The 13,270-nt window shown below is 48.4% G+C and overlaps 1 protein-coding gene across 1 annotated transcript in view; it reads left to right on the top strand.

The window, feature by feature from the left end:
• The window catches only part of DNAAF11 (dynein axonemal assembly factor 11), an 82,463-nt gene extending 77,017 nt beyond the window's left edge, over positions 1–5,446 (top strand). Inside the window, exon 12 of the mRNA XM_040979261.1 lies at positions 3,946–5,446. Within this exon, the coding sequence (XP_040835195.1) occupies positions 3,946–4,114 (169 nt within the window). The 3' untranslated portion in view covers positions 4,115–5,446. The remainder of the gene's footprint in view (positions 1–3,945) is intronic.
• The last annotated feature ends 7,824 nt before the right edge of the window (positions 5,447–13,270 follow it).

The following is a 13,270-nucleotide window of genomic DNA, read 5'->3' on the forward strand; positions in this document are numbered from 1 at the left end:
GCCTGAAGCTGCTCGGAGTCCTGAGCTTGGCTGCCTGGGGACGTGCCCTGCCCTGGAGGGCACTGCTGGGTGAGGAACACTCCCAGGCCCCAGAAGGTTCCAGATGCGCTTCAGGGCATGTCTCTCAATTTAATGGCTTAGCATTTTCATTTAAAACTATGTATCTATCTTCTACTTGTACCTGCAAAAATGTCCCATAAAGCAAAATAATTCATCAAGTTCTCATATGTCTGTATGATGTGAGGTAAGTCCTTTTTAAAAAATCATATGTATTTACTATCAGCCAAAGATGTTTGGGTTAAAATATAAAGTGAAAAAAAGCAGCTCATAAAACTATAAAACCTATTGTATTGTTTCTAAGCAACATATGTATTTCAAATAATGAAGAGCAAAAAAAAAAGGCAAGAAAAAACATCATGAAAACCACCCATCCTTGCTTCTTCTGGGTGCGAGCCTACACCTGCAACGGGGCTATTCACTGGAATTGACACCTGGCCCTGCTCTCCCCACATGAGCCCTGGTGAGGCACAGAGGAGTGCAAGGGAGCTTGAAGGTGCACTTCCAATAACGCTGTCTCCTGCTGGTCTCTGAATTCATCCAAACAGTTTGGTCAAAGTGTGCCCCCCGGGGCCTCTGTAAGGCGCTTGGGCTAAGTGCAGTAACAGCACTGGGTCCATTCTAGCATGTGCCCACCAAGGACAGAGGGGGCTTTCAGTGTGCTGTCTCCAGGACCCACAGCCAGTGCACACAGTAGGTCTTCAAGAAGCCCCAAGTTGCAGAAGGGTCAACGAATTGTGATAAGCCATGAAGAGTGACAGGAAGTGACGTTATCTGTGAAGAAAACCTGGCAGTTTGAACATAGGACACCCTGTTGCCTAATTATATTTCTATGACACTGAATATAATTAGCAGGTTGTTAAACAGCATTCCCTTACTTTAAAAAAAATGCCAGCTTTAACTTTCCTAAAAATAAATACCTTCTCCCACCCCAAGTTCTTGGTTATCCCCGAAGAGAAAAGACAGACGCAGTGCGTGAGGTGCCCCAGTGCTGAGCTTTGGGTTCTTGCCATGCACCTGCAGAGTCCGAGCTCCTGGCACTAGCTACCTCCCTCAGGCATGCCAGCTGACCTTCCTGGTGCTAGCTCTGGAAGATGCCCTCTCCCCTAGGACTGCACTCCTACCAGTGACCCCATTTCTCACTCGCTCTCTCTCTCACGCTCTGTCTCTCTCTCGCTCTCTTGCTCTCTCTCTCTCTCTCTCACACACACACACACACACACACACCCTGGGACCTCACTGAGCAGTACAGGCATTTTACCTTCCATCTGCATTTTCTTTCTAGAATGTTCTTCCCCCTCAAAACCCAGCAGTCCCTGTCCTCCCTCTGAGCTAGATGTCCAGCTTCCTTCACCCCACTGGCAGAGCCACTGAGATGCCCAAATGCGGGGACAGGCCATGTCCTTCCTTTAGGTTCCAAGCATTGGCCATGGCCCTGGACCATGAGAGGCAAGAACTGCCGAGCACTGAGCTGAAGAAACAGTGCATGCCCTCACACCGCCCTGTGCTCACTCACGCTGCTCAGCACTTACCAAATGCACTGCTCTCGGGCTTTACCTGTGTGAACCTGCTCTGAACCCATGTTTTAAAGATGAAAGCTGCATGGCACAGAGCAGTGGAATATCCTGCTGAAGACCTTCCTGGGTAGGAACCGGGATTCCCCCCTAACTGGATGCCCTCCTGCCTGGTGACTTCCACTAACAAAGTTCGCTTTTCTCATTTGCTGGGAGTGAGAGTAAAGAGGGCCTTGCTGTTGTTGGGCCACAACTGGCTTCAGAGTGAGTGCCAACTTGGACAACTTTTTGGGTCGACACCATCTTCTGTTTCAGATGTCAGCAAGATAGCAGCCACTTGCGCTCTGTGTGCAGTGTCCGGGAGTCTTCCTGCGATAGCTCAATGCAGCTCCCAGGCCGGCCCATTTCCCCGTGTGCACCTGGCTGACTGCCTCTCTCTGCCTCGATCTGAGTCAAAAGGAGGTGACATTGAGATCATCCGAGTGTTGGAGGATACCAGGGTGCAGCCTGGGGCTCAGCAAGGGCAGGGTGTTAGTCATTCCCAACAGGCCTCACTAGGAGGACTCCCAGGGCTCGGCACCTGGCTGCACTCATCACTCAGATTTCTTTCCACCAAAGCGCATGAGCAGAGGAAAAATCCAGCAAAAGCCAGGCCCAAGCTTCAGGGTCCTGTCCCCGTGGCGTCACATCGGAGCACTGTGCTTCCTCCTGTCAGTGTACAGTTCTGGCCGACAAGGAGGCTCCTTTGAGACTGCGTGCTCAGGGTTTTCCCTGCGTCTCACAGACACCCTGTGCCCTGCACATCCCAACCACACACCCTGCTCAGCGTGTTGCCCATGCACAATGCGAGCCACTGCGAGTTACCCTTTTAGAAGAGCTATGTTTATTGTGGCTGTGGGAAGCCTTACCTTACTGCAGCCCTTCCTGGAGCCTGTCTGTTCAGCACAGCCTTTCACTGCACATCCATCCCCGCCCACGTCCTTAGGATGCTGTGATTTCCTGGGCATTAATGATCTTCACACCCCTCTCCTCTTTGGGAAATGCGCACACCCACTCTGTGTCTTCCTTCAGCAGTGGGCATAGTTTATTGTGTCCAGTCTAGGTCTTCAAACTGTACTGCTTGATACTCTTGGTACATTTCACACTGTTCTTCAGCAGGTCTGTGTATGTTTGTGAAAATACTAAGAGTGGATTACAGAAAGGAGGAGCCAGGGTTGCAAAGACAATATAGTTCATGTTTTCCAAGAGAATAACACTCTTCACCTTTGAACAGAAGGAGCCTGCTGCGGGTTTTGGCAGAGGACAGGCTTGGAGCTCCTGGGTAAGACTGTGATTTTCTTTAGGTCTAAGATAATTTATGTGATTTTATTGCATCTCCCAATAGAAAAATAATCTATTTCTCATTTAATATTTATTCAGTGTTGCTGTATGACAAGGGTATAAGGTGTGAAAAACAAAAGCTTCACCTCAAAGATGCTAGACAAACAAACCAAGCTGAGATGCTTACCTGATGACCTGATAGGGTTTGTGTTGGTGTATGACCCCCTGCTATCAGATGTCACCGGAAACCCTGTCTGCTTGCACCGCCCGTGACAACCCTGCTGCTTACCACTGCGCTTAGTACAATAGGCGGCTAACATGTATCTGTTGAATGAGTTAATGAATGACGAATGGTGCCTTAATTTCAAAATAGTTGGGTAATTATGGAAACCACTGGGGGAACTCTGAAGGCGGAGAGATCATTGCGTCCTGCTCTTTATCTGCTGGCTCAGAACTGCCAGAAAGCCGCTCATGGACTTGGTCATGGACAGTTTTCTGCAAGACTGGGCATCACTGGCCCATTGGGATTCTTGTTGTTGTTTCGTGACTGGTAGCAGAAGCGGTTGGAGGGGGGAAGGTGTGGGCAGGAGCTGGTAATTGGAGGATACCCTTCTGCGCACCTGAACTTGTAGTCTAAATGCCCCCATTGCAGGTTGCATTGTGCGGATCATCCGGGTCCCAAAGCCTGGTTAGCGGGCATCAGGAGGAAGGCCTGCCTAGAGGAAGGCTCTTGTTAATCCTGGCTGCTGAATCCTTTTATTATCCAAACATATGCTAAACAGGCTGAATCTCCCTGCTGACCTCTCTTCCAGCTGCCTGTATCCTCCCACATCCTTGAAGCACTTTCTAACACTTTTTTTTTCTCTCTGTGGTTCACAATCTTGTTTCTACAAGGCTCAAAGCATTGGAATCCAGAGGCTGACTGTCTCCTGTTTATCCCTAAGCTGGGAGGATGGCACTCGTGTGTGTTTTCTGGAGAAATTACTGACTGGGCTGAATTGATTTGAAGCTGTTTAAATTATGCTTTTGATTTTAAATTTTTTTATTCTTCCAGGAGCAAGAACATTGAGAAGCTGGAAGTAGATCCCAGTAAACATTCCTTCCCTGACGTGACCACCATAGTTCAAGAGGAAAAGCATCCACCCAGAAGACTGAAATCCGAACCCCAAATCCAGGAAGACCCAGGCTTTGAAGATAACCCTGAAGTGCCTCCATTGATCTGAAACCTGAGTCGTACTGCCATTGGCCCTGACCCGCAGGCTGGTCTTGCTGGATGCTGTGTGAGTGTGTGTGCCCTCATCACTTCCTGGAGAAACACAGTTACTCATCACAGCTACTAGCCAGGTGTTCGTTACTTCAAACAGTGATATTCTTAAACACATTTAAAGTTAAAACACGTCGTTAAATATGCCTTAACTCATCCTTTGTCTATAAGAAAATGCTGGTCAGAGAAAATGCTCAATAAAATCATAGGATTGTAATAGAAATGTTGGTTATACATCACAGGTCTGCTTGCTTATGCAACAGGAGCAGTAGGTCGAGTTGTCGTTCCATGGCACATCTGCTTTCGCTGGTGCCGAGGCTTCAGGGAGAGATTCCCTGGAACATTATGTCTTCATCGACAGTCAAGGAATAATAGTTGACTCGTAGGTCTGTCTCCTGATAAAGTGTATATGGCAGCTGGTATAGTGTTAGCCATTCACTCGTAGTCCCTCCTCTTCCTCTTCTCCCTCCTCCTTCCTCTTTTACCTCAGTTACTCCCCCCTTCTCATCTTCACCTTTTCCCCTTTACCCAACTCTCCTCTAATTCCTTCTTCGTGTGTAGTTTGACCTTTTCTTCTTTATTTAGAATATTACTAATTCAGTATTCCACATATACTGTAAGAAAAATTGTTGTCACTCAGGACATAATATACCCATGTGTAAATCAGGCTTGCCCAAATATGCTTTCCAAAAATGCTTAGGGAGCAACTTCAAATGCTAGCAACTGTCTGTGCATCAGTGGGCTTAGATTCCCTCTGTTCCCTCCCTGAGGTCCCTGGGTGTGGTGCTCAGTCCCCAGCGTACCCCGATTGGGAAGTGGGGCCTGGTAGGAGTGGGCAATAGAGATACTGATCTCCAGCAGGAAGCTGTCCCTAGAGCAAGTGGCCACGAAAGCCTGAGCCCAATACCTTAGTCACTCATCGGCTTGCCGTTTCGAGTCCGATCCTTTCTACCCACAGGCTACTGTTGTCCTATGAAGGTATTCCACAGGAGACCGCATTAGAGGACAAATCAGTGCTCTGTCCCTGCCTGACATTGCACTGTGAGCCTGCAGCCCTCCGAGCTCACTATACCTCTTTCTGTTATAAAGCTAGCCTGCATTGGGTTTTAGTGTAGTAATAGAAAGCAACTAACATAAGTAGTATGTTTGGCAGGGTGGGGAGTATCCCAGTGTATAAAAGCTACCGTATGAGGGTGACAGTAGCTATAAGGGGACAGAGCTAGGGGAACGGCCTTAGGAGGGACTTTCTAAGCCAGTGTCTTTTTTTTTAAGCAAAGTTTCCGACAGAAAGCTCTGCTAAAATAAAAATGTATGTCAGGAAAACTGAGTCACAATAACTATGATGGCTGGAAGGAACTGCCAGTAGGAGTGCAGTTTGATACAGGGATGCCAGAGATGGCAGTGCGGTTGCAGAAGGAAGAGCTGGGGCAGCTCTGAGCCCACAGAGAGGCTGGAGCAGGAGCTTGGTCAGAGTCCATGGAAAGGCCCGTCAACATTCGCCACTCTGCCATGACAGCTGCCTCTTATTGGCTGCTACCCTTTGGGGCCCGTGGTCAAGCTTCTGCTAGGTGGGTTTGTGCCTAGCCTTAGCCAGAGCACTTAAAGGAGGGAAGACAGGTTTAGGGTAGAGTGGAGGAGAGCAAGGACAGGCTCTGTGGCCTGCATCCTTTGCTTCCTGGATCTGAAGACTGAACGTAGAACCTTCTGCTTTGGTTTTGCTTCCTGAGCATTGTGCAGGCTCCTGGTCACTCTCACATGGGAGCCACACGCAAGTGGGGATTCTTAGGAGAAAGTCCTAACCTTAGCTTGGTTGACATTCCTTCAACCTCGCCAGAGCTCGGCTGCTTCCACATAAAGTCAGAACACAATTACGATTTGCCTGATGCAATTATGCGGCAAATGACCAAAGGTGCATGGTTTGGAGCCCTACTTCCAATGTAATGGTATTTGGAGCTGGGGCCTGTGGGAGAAAATTAGGTTTAATTGAGGCCATGTGCATGCAGTCTTCAGAAAGATTTGTGTTCTGATGGAGGAAAGGACCTCAAGGAATGCTGTCTCGGCCACCTGAGAACACAGAAGGCAGCTGGAGTCTTCGTCAAGCAACTTGGGCAGCTGGCACTTGAACTTGTACTTGCTGCACGTAGAACCACACAGGGAATTTCTGGTGTCTGTCGCACAGTCTGTGCTACTTCTGCTGGCAGTCCAGGCTGGCTCAGTTGTTATTCCTGCCTGAGAAGATTGTGCACAGTCCCACGGAAGAGCTTTTCCAGACTCTTCCAGAGGTGCCATGCTCCATTTTGGTGTTGTGTGAATCAAATATTATGTTAATGAAGTTAATCATCATTAACATATCCTAGAAGGGCAAAAAGCAAAGAGGAAGTATTTGGGTAGAATTTGTAGTGAGATAGATGTTTATATGTGAATATGTGTAAATATACACATGTGTAGTCATATCAAATCCAGGAAGCAGTTCCGTCCCTGGCATAGTGTTGTAGCCAGACACAAGGTTGCACAGACAGCAACTGTTCTGGTGTCCCCTGCCACTACTCATTCCATGTTACCTTTCCCTCAGCATGTGACTCAGCTGATGGCAGCTCCTGGCCTAGTGTGTGACCCTGTCCTTGTCCTTACAGATTCTATGCCAATAACATGGCTTTCTGGTTGAATTATTTAGTTTTCTTTTTGCTATCATTATAGAACCCAGAAGCACAGAGAGATGCACAGAAAGCAGGCTGCGTGAGTTACAGTCCTTGCTCCTGCCCTGCCCAGAACCCCCCTCTGTAACAGGCATTCCATCGTCCTGGGACCCAGTGAAGTCTTTCACTCACCGTACTTCATTATTTGCCTGCTGATTCACTGGAATGAAGATCCCAAAGTAATCAGATAGGCCACTAGTTCCAGCTAGAAAGCAGCACTGTTGTGTTCCACTGGAATTAGTTGATCACATTAGTGCATGATGGATAGTGAGCCCAGGCCCACATTTCACAGCCACAGGAACGATGACTCCAAAAGCGAAGTGATACGCCCTAAGGTGGGTAGCCAGTACAGCCAGACGGGTTTCTTTTCCAGTGACTTTGGGCCAAGTTTCCAATATGCATATTACCTATTCAAGGCAACAGAAATCCATATGACAATGTTTTCAGAGGAAATTTCATGTCTTGAAATTACTCAGTTCCTTGGGGAATATAAAAAGGGGTCTTAGAGTAGAGGGGCTGAGTGAAGGAGGTAATCTTTGGAGACAACTAGTTATAAGATCCTTGCATGGAGGCTGACACTGTGACACAGCACGCCAATCCTCCATCTGTGGGGCATCCCATATGGCACCAGTTGGTGTCCTGGCTACTCCACCTCCAATCCAGCCTGAGAAAGCAGCAAAGGATGGCTCAAGTCCTTGGACCCCTGGACCAAAGTAGGAGATTCAGAAGAAGCCCCTGGCTCCTGGCTTTGGATCAGCTCAGCTCTGGTCATGTGGCCTTTTGGTGAGTAAACCAATGGATGTTGATGCTTCTCTCTTTGTAAAATTTACATTCCAAATAAAAATAAAATCTTGAAAAAGATCTTTGCATAACCTCCAAGAATCTCCAAGGGCCAAAATGGGTAAATGCCTTCAAAGAGAGCTGTTCCCTTTCGGTGAATGCAGCTGCTGTTTGGGGACTCCTATGTTGTAGCCCAGGCTTAGAGAGAAAGGTCAAGGTGTCCTCTTGGAGAGCTTTGCAGGCTGTTCTGAAGTCAAGTTGGTGACTCATACTGGGGTATGTTCCTGCTGGGGGAATTCTTCCAGGCAGCCAAGAATGGGTTGTGCTGGCTCAGTGGAAGAATCCCAGGCCTGAGGGGGACCAGCTTTTCCCCTGGGAAATACAGCCTGCATTTGTCTCTGGCACTGTCCCTTTGACGGGGCCTGGCAGGGTTAAGCTGGGTGTTGGTTGGTGCTGGTTGCTAGAAACAGAGGAAGAAATCTCAGGGAACTGACTAGTGCCTAGAATGTAGCCTACAGGGCACCAGGAGATTCTATGAAGAGGCCATGGAAGGGAGCAAAGTCAGCTCCATGCTTTCCCCAGCTGGACAGAGCAGACAGCTTGAGCAAGCTGGGCAACCTATGCTAGTCAGGCCCAGGAGTTGGACTGAGATGAAGGGAAGGTGTGTCCTGCAGGGTCCAAAGGAGGGATCCCAGTGATCCAGAGAGAATCCAGTGACCAACATGAGGGAAGGGAGAGAAATCACATCATTACCCCCTGCATTACAGGTCCCCAACCTCAGCACTGTCAGGAGGGAAACTTCATGCCAGGGTTTTGACTCTAACAGGACATGACCCTCTGCCTGTGAGGGTCTTGCCAATGCCAGCAGGAGACCTCAGTGGGTACCTCTAGATCCCATGACCCTCTGCCTGTGAGGGCATGCCCATGCCAACAGGAGACCCCAGTGGGCACCCCTAGATCCCATGACCTTCTCCCTGTGAGGGCTTGCCCATACCTACAGGAGACCCTATTGGGCACAGCCATGGGAGTTGTTAGTACACTTGAGACACTAGGACCCAAGGAGAGGCCTCCTGCCTCATTTTTAGGAGGCCCGCCTTCCATGTGACAGCTGGGGCCACCACATTCAGCATGTGTCTGTCACCCTTTGCAGGCTGTCACAGCTTGCTTGACACATTTGGATGGAAAGTGCTACCCTGGCTCCAAGTGACACATGTCAGGCCAATGTGTCTGCCACTCTGCGACAGACTTAGGCTAAAATTAGTGGTTCTTTGATACATGGACCCCCTCATTAACACTGCTTTCATCTGGGCTGGCGTTCCCTTGACTAAGAGGGCAGCTTCAGCCTGCCCAGTTGCTGGAGCCTCGACAATCAGTATGCAGGCACTGAGCAGGTCCTGGGGGGTAGGAGCTTTGTCAATTGCCTGGGGGTTCTCTGCTGCTAATCCTCCTCCTGCCAAGGACTTGTCTGCCTCCTGCATGACATCAAGGTCAGTTACTCAGGGCAGCCCCTTTGACTCCACTGTTGTGCCCCTGGGCCTTGGGTCCATTCCCACTGCTTCTGCAGCCAGAACTACCGCAATGACCTCTGCGGTCTCTTGACCTTCGTTGGGTCTGGAGCTGCTGCGCTCTGGCCCTAGATCTCTCTCATGTGCTCCATTGGGAAGGTCAGGGTCCTCTTCTGTATTTTTTTTCTACCCCTGCTGGGTTTTGTTTGGTGGACTCATCTTCCCATCATTCACATTAGAAAATGCTGTGGCTTCTTCCAACGTTCAGCATTCGTTACCAACTCCACTCTGCTAACTCTGCCTCAAAAACATGCAGGCCGTCAAACAAAAACTCCACTCTTCTCCAAGCCTATTTGCTCAGTTTGTGTTCAACCACCCTTTACTATGAAGTCAATGCTGGCTTCCCCAGTTCAGCTTCCCCCTTTAAAAACTGCTGTGACTGCTGCCTGGGTGTAAAGTCTGAGCTCTGATTCCAGTTGCAGCCCGCCCCATGGCTACGGCTCCCACCTCCTCCCTGCGTCCACAGCACTGACATCACTGGCACTCTAGGGAGGCAGTCACGTGTACACCATCAGTGGTGCGACTGATCCAAGGTAGGCATGAGCTCCACTCATGGTTGGATAAGAGGAAGATAGCACAGCTGATGCCCAAAGATGGTATACAGGCCCAGCCAACAAGGAGACAGCAGGTCCAATCTAATGGGGCATGGATTACTTTATGTGAACATCGTCTGAGGAAGTAATTCCACGTAAATGTACCAGTTTTAGAGAGAAGTAAAATTTGTCGTGATGGGCCATGAAACTTGCTCAGCTAGACTGAGAAAATGCACCAGAACACTCAAGCCCCTGAACAAAGAGCTGCTCTGTTGATTCTGCTCAGCGCCACCACTGGGTTACATAGTCCAGGTGTTGATTCCAGTTACTACTGCTGCTTAACTAACCAGCCTGTACTTAGTGACACCGAAAAAAACCAGCCACTGGGTCCTGCTCCTGGTTTCTCTAGGTCAGACACATCGATGGCACAATGGGGAAGGTTCATCTTTTCTATCTTCTGTCTGGGTCCTCAGCTCAGAAGATGTGCAACCCAGAGCCAGCTTGAAATGTGCAGTCATATGCTAGGTACTGTTGTGACGGCAGAGTCTGACTTTGGGTCAGATTGCAGCTGCTCTGACACCTACACATGACCTCCAGGGCTGCTTGAGGCCTCCTCAATGGCCACTAGGTTCAGAGAGTGCCTCCAATGAGAACAGTGAAGAGATGTGTGGCACTTGTGTGACCTCGCTGTGGATGTCACCCTCCTTCCTCTGCCACAATCCACCAATCAGGACAAATCAAAGACCTGTCCAAGCTGAAGGGGAGGGGATACAGTGCCTGTCTCTTGCTGAGGGTATGGAAAAATTCGAGAAGAGCATGAGGAACAAGAAAAAAATGTCAGAAAATCTAGAAACCACAGTCCTCCACAACACTCTCCTATAACCTTGACATTACCTGCTCACAAGGAAAGTAGAATATGATTTCCTTCCTGTCCTAGAATAAATAAAAGATGCAGGCAGTGGAGAGGGCAGGTGCATATGGAATTTCACCCTAGGACTGCTTTGATAGCCTATCCTACTGCCTGCCTCTCCTTCCTTTGTGGGGTGAAAAGGGCAGGAGTGCCAGAGTTCTTCCATAAATTCAGATGCTTGCAAACCAATGCAAGGTCAAGTGAAGTCCCTTGAAGGCAGGTTATAAGATAGCTCAGGATGATCAGTTGGGTCTCATTTAATGTTCCTGAGGTCATGCAGATAAATATAGAACATTATAATGTTCCTCTATGTTTCTTTGAGAACAACACAAGTATGTGATGTTACGTTTACCTATCCATTGGCTGACTGCTTTTGTCTGGTAGTACCTTGGCATTCTGCCTAACATAATCCAAGCTTCCCAAGGTGTCCAAAGGTGAACTCATCCGCGATCACAGCCAAAGTCTGTATTACTCTGTTTACTGTTGCTATAAAAAGATACCTGAGGTTGAATACCCTACAATGAAAAAAGATTGACTTAGCTCACAGATCTGGGGACTGAAGGTCCAGAATCAGGAGACCCCATGGATTTTGGGCTCTGGTGAGGGCCATATGAAGCATAGCATCCCAAAGGGGGTCTAGAGAGAGACTATGTGGCAGGAGAGAAGGCTGGTAAGATTCAAGCCCCAAACTCATCCTTAACAATAACCTTCTCCCTTAGGGGTTTCCTCCCCTTTCAGAGACCAACATTAACTCCATCTGGGCTATACAATACATAATAACCTCACATGAAGCCCCATCAAAGATTTCTCCACCTCTTAATCCTGCATCAATGAAGACAAAAATCTCCAACATATTAACTCTTGGGAGACAAACCACATGTCAACCATGGCCTGGCCTTAGCTCGAATTTCCTGGCTGTCAACTTTCTGGACAGCAAAGGATCTGCAGATCATGTTGCTTAGATGTTCCTGGGCATCTTTTAAGGTGCCCATACTCCTCTGCCCACCTATCCAATGCCTGCAGGTTCCAGTCTCCAGGCTCCAAGCTCTAGGCCTCAGGGTATGCTGTTCTTTCTGGTCTGTGCCACACATCCAACACCCCAGGGCTCTGACCATGCTGATGCATCCAACAATGGTGTGTCATCCTTTACCACAAGGAATTCTAGATTACTTCTTTGGGGGCCCAAGACTTTAGAGTAAGTTCTGTTCTGCCTGGATTAACACCGTTCTTGTCTATCTTGTCTGTAACGGGCAGGACCATTAGTTGACAATAACTTTTCTTATTCCTGCCATTTCTTCCTCTGGTGCAGATTGTGGGCACCCCAAAGCAAAGGGTTCACAATGACAGTCCTGGTGATGGAGCATCTGCCACCTGTGGTGCCCACCCACCCTCAGAGTTGAAACATACACTGGGTGTCCAACAAGTTTCAAGGGAATCTTTCAAAAGCCCATTCATGATGCCCAAGCTCCCATGACGTAGTCGCCTCCCATAGTTACATCTTGGACCCTGTTATGATAGAATAACAGGTTAGGCTGCTATCTGTGATGCTGGTAGCCCAGATGGGAGTCAATTCATGTCCTGTATGCTCCACTTCGGATCCAGTTCCTTGCTAATGTACTGGAAAAGGCAGCAGAAGATGGCCTAGGTGTTTGGTCCCTGCCACCTATGTGGGAGATCTGAAGCTTCCGGTTCCATTCTGGCTTGACCAGCAAATCAAAGTCCCCTCTTTCCCTCTTTCTCTGCCCTCCCCCTGGGGTGTGTGTGTGTGCTCTATTTTTGCAACTATTTCACATTAGAAGAATAAATAAATACTTTAAAAAGAGTACCCGGCTCTCAACAACTTTGCATTGGGATCCCATTGCCATAGCGACTGGTCTGTGAGTGCCCAAGGCTTTGATTCTAGCATCAAACAAATGCAGATCTTGAGAAACGTCCACTCAGAAGGGAGACCTAGATTGGGTCTCCAGCTCTCTGCACTGGACTGCCCCAGTCCCAATCATTGTGAGCCTTCGGGCAGGTGGGACACCAGCAGAGGGGGAACTCTGTTTCTCATTTTGTTCTTTTTCCTAAATTAGTTGATAATTTCCTCAATAAAGCTTGTTGAAAATGTGAGGAAATCACAGATACATTGGGTCATCTTCAGGGACAGAGTGGGTCAGAAGAGGAAAAATGGGAGAGAGAAATGTTTCTGCCTTCCATCCTGAGTCTGCAGGAAGTGACAGTTTCACACCTTATTGCCAGGCTTCTTATCACCCCAGGATCCAGGTGAGAGAAAATACATCCTGGGGGAGGGGTCATTTGATTGACAGGCAGACGAGGATACATAGGGTGAGGGGAGTGTAGCTGCCAACAGGTGACCCTAAGCTTGCTACCTAACTGTCTCAAGATTTCTAACCCTGGATCTTAGGGGCTGCTGAAGGATTCTGATTCATCAAGTCTTCTCTAGTTACTTCCTGCTGGTAAAACCTCGTAGCTTGAACCTGCACACTTTGAATGTAGCGTCCCTCTTAGCGAACAGTCACTTGTTAGAGCATTGATGACAGAATCCATTGGTCACCTCACAGGCTCCTTCCTGATCTATAACTTATGTTCTGAGTGCTTAAGATGGAGCATTCGCAACTTGGGTACTTA

This window comes from Ochotona curzoniae, unplaced genomic scaffold (genome assembly GCF_017591425.1).
Source record: "Ochotona curzoniae isolate NIBS_2020 unplaced genomic scaffold, NIBS_Ocur_1.0 contig_3190, whole genome shotgun sequence".
Lineage (NCBI taxonomy): Eukaryota > Metazoa > Chordata > Mammalia > Lagomorpha > Ochotonidae > Ochotona > Ochotona curzoniae.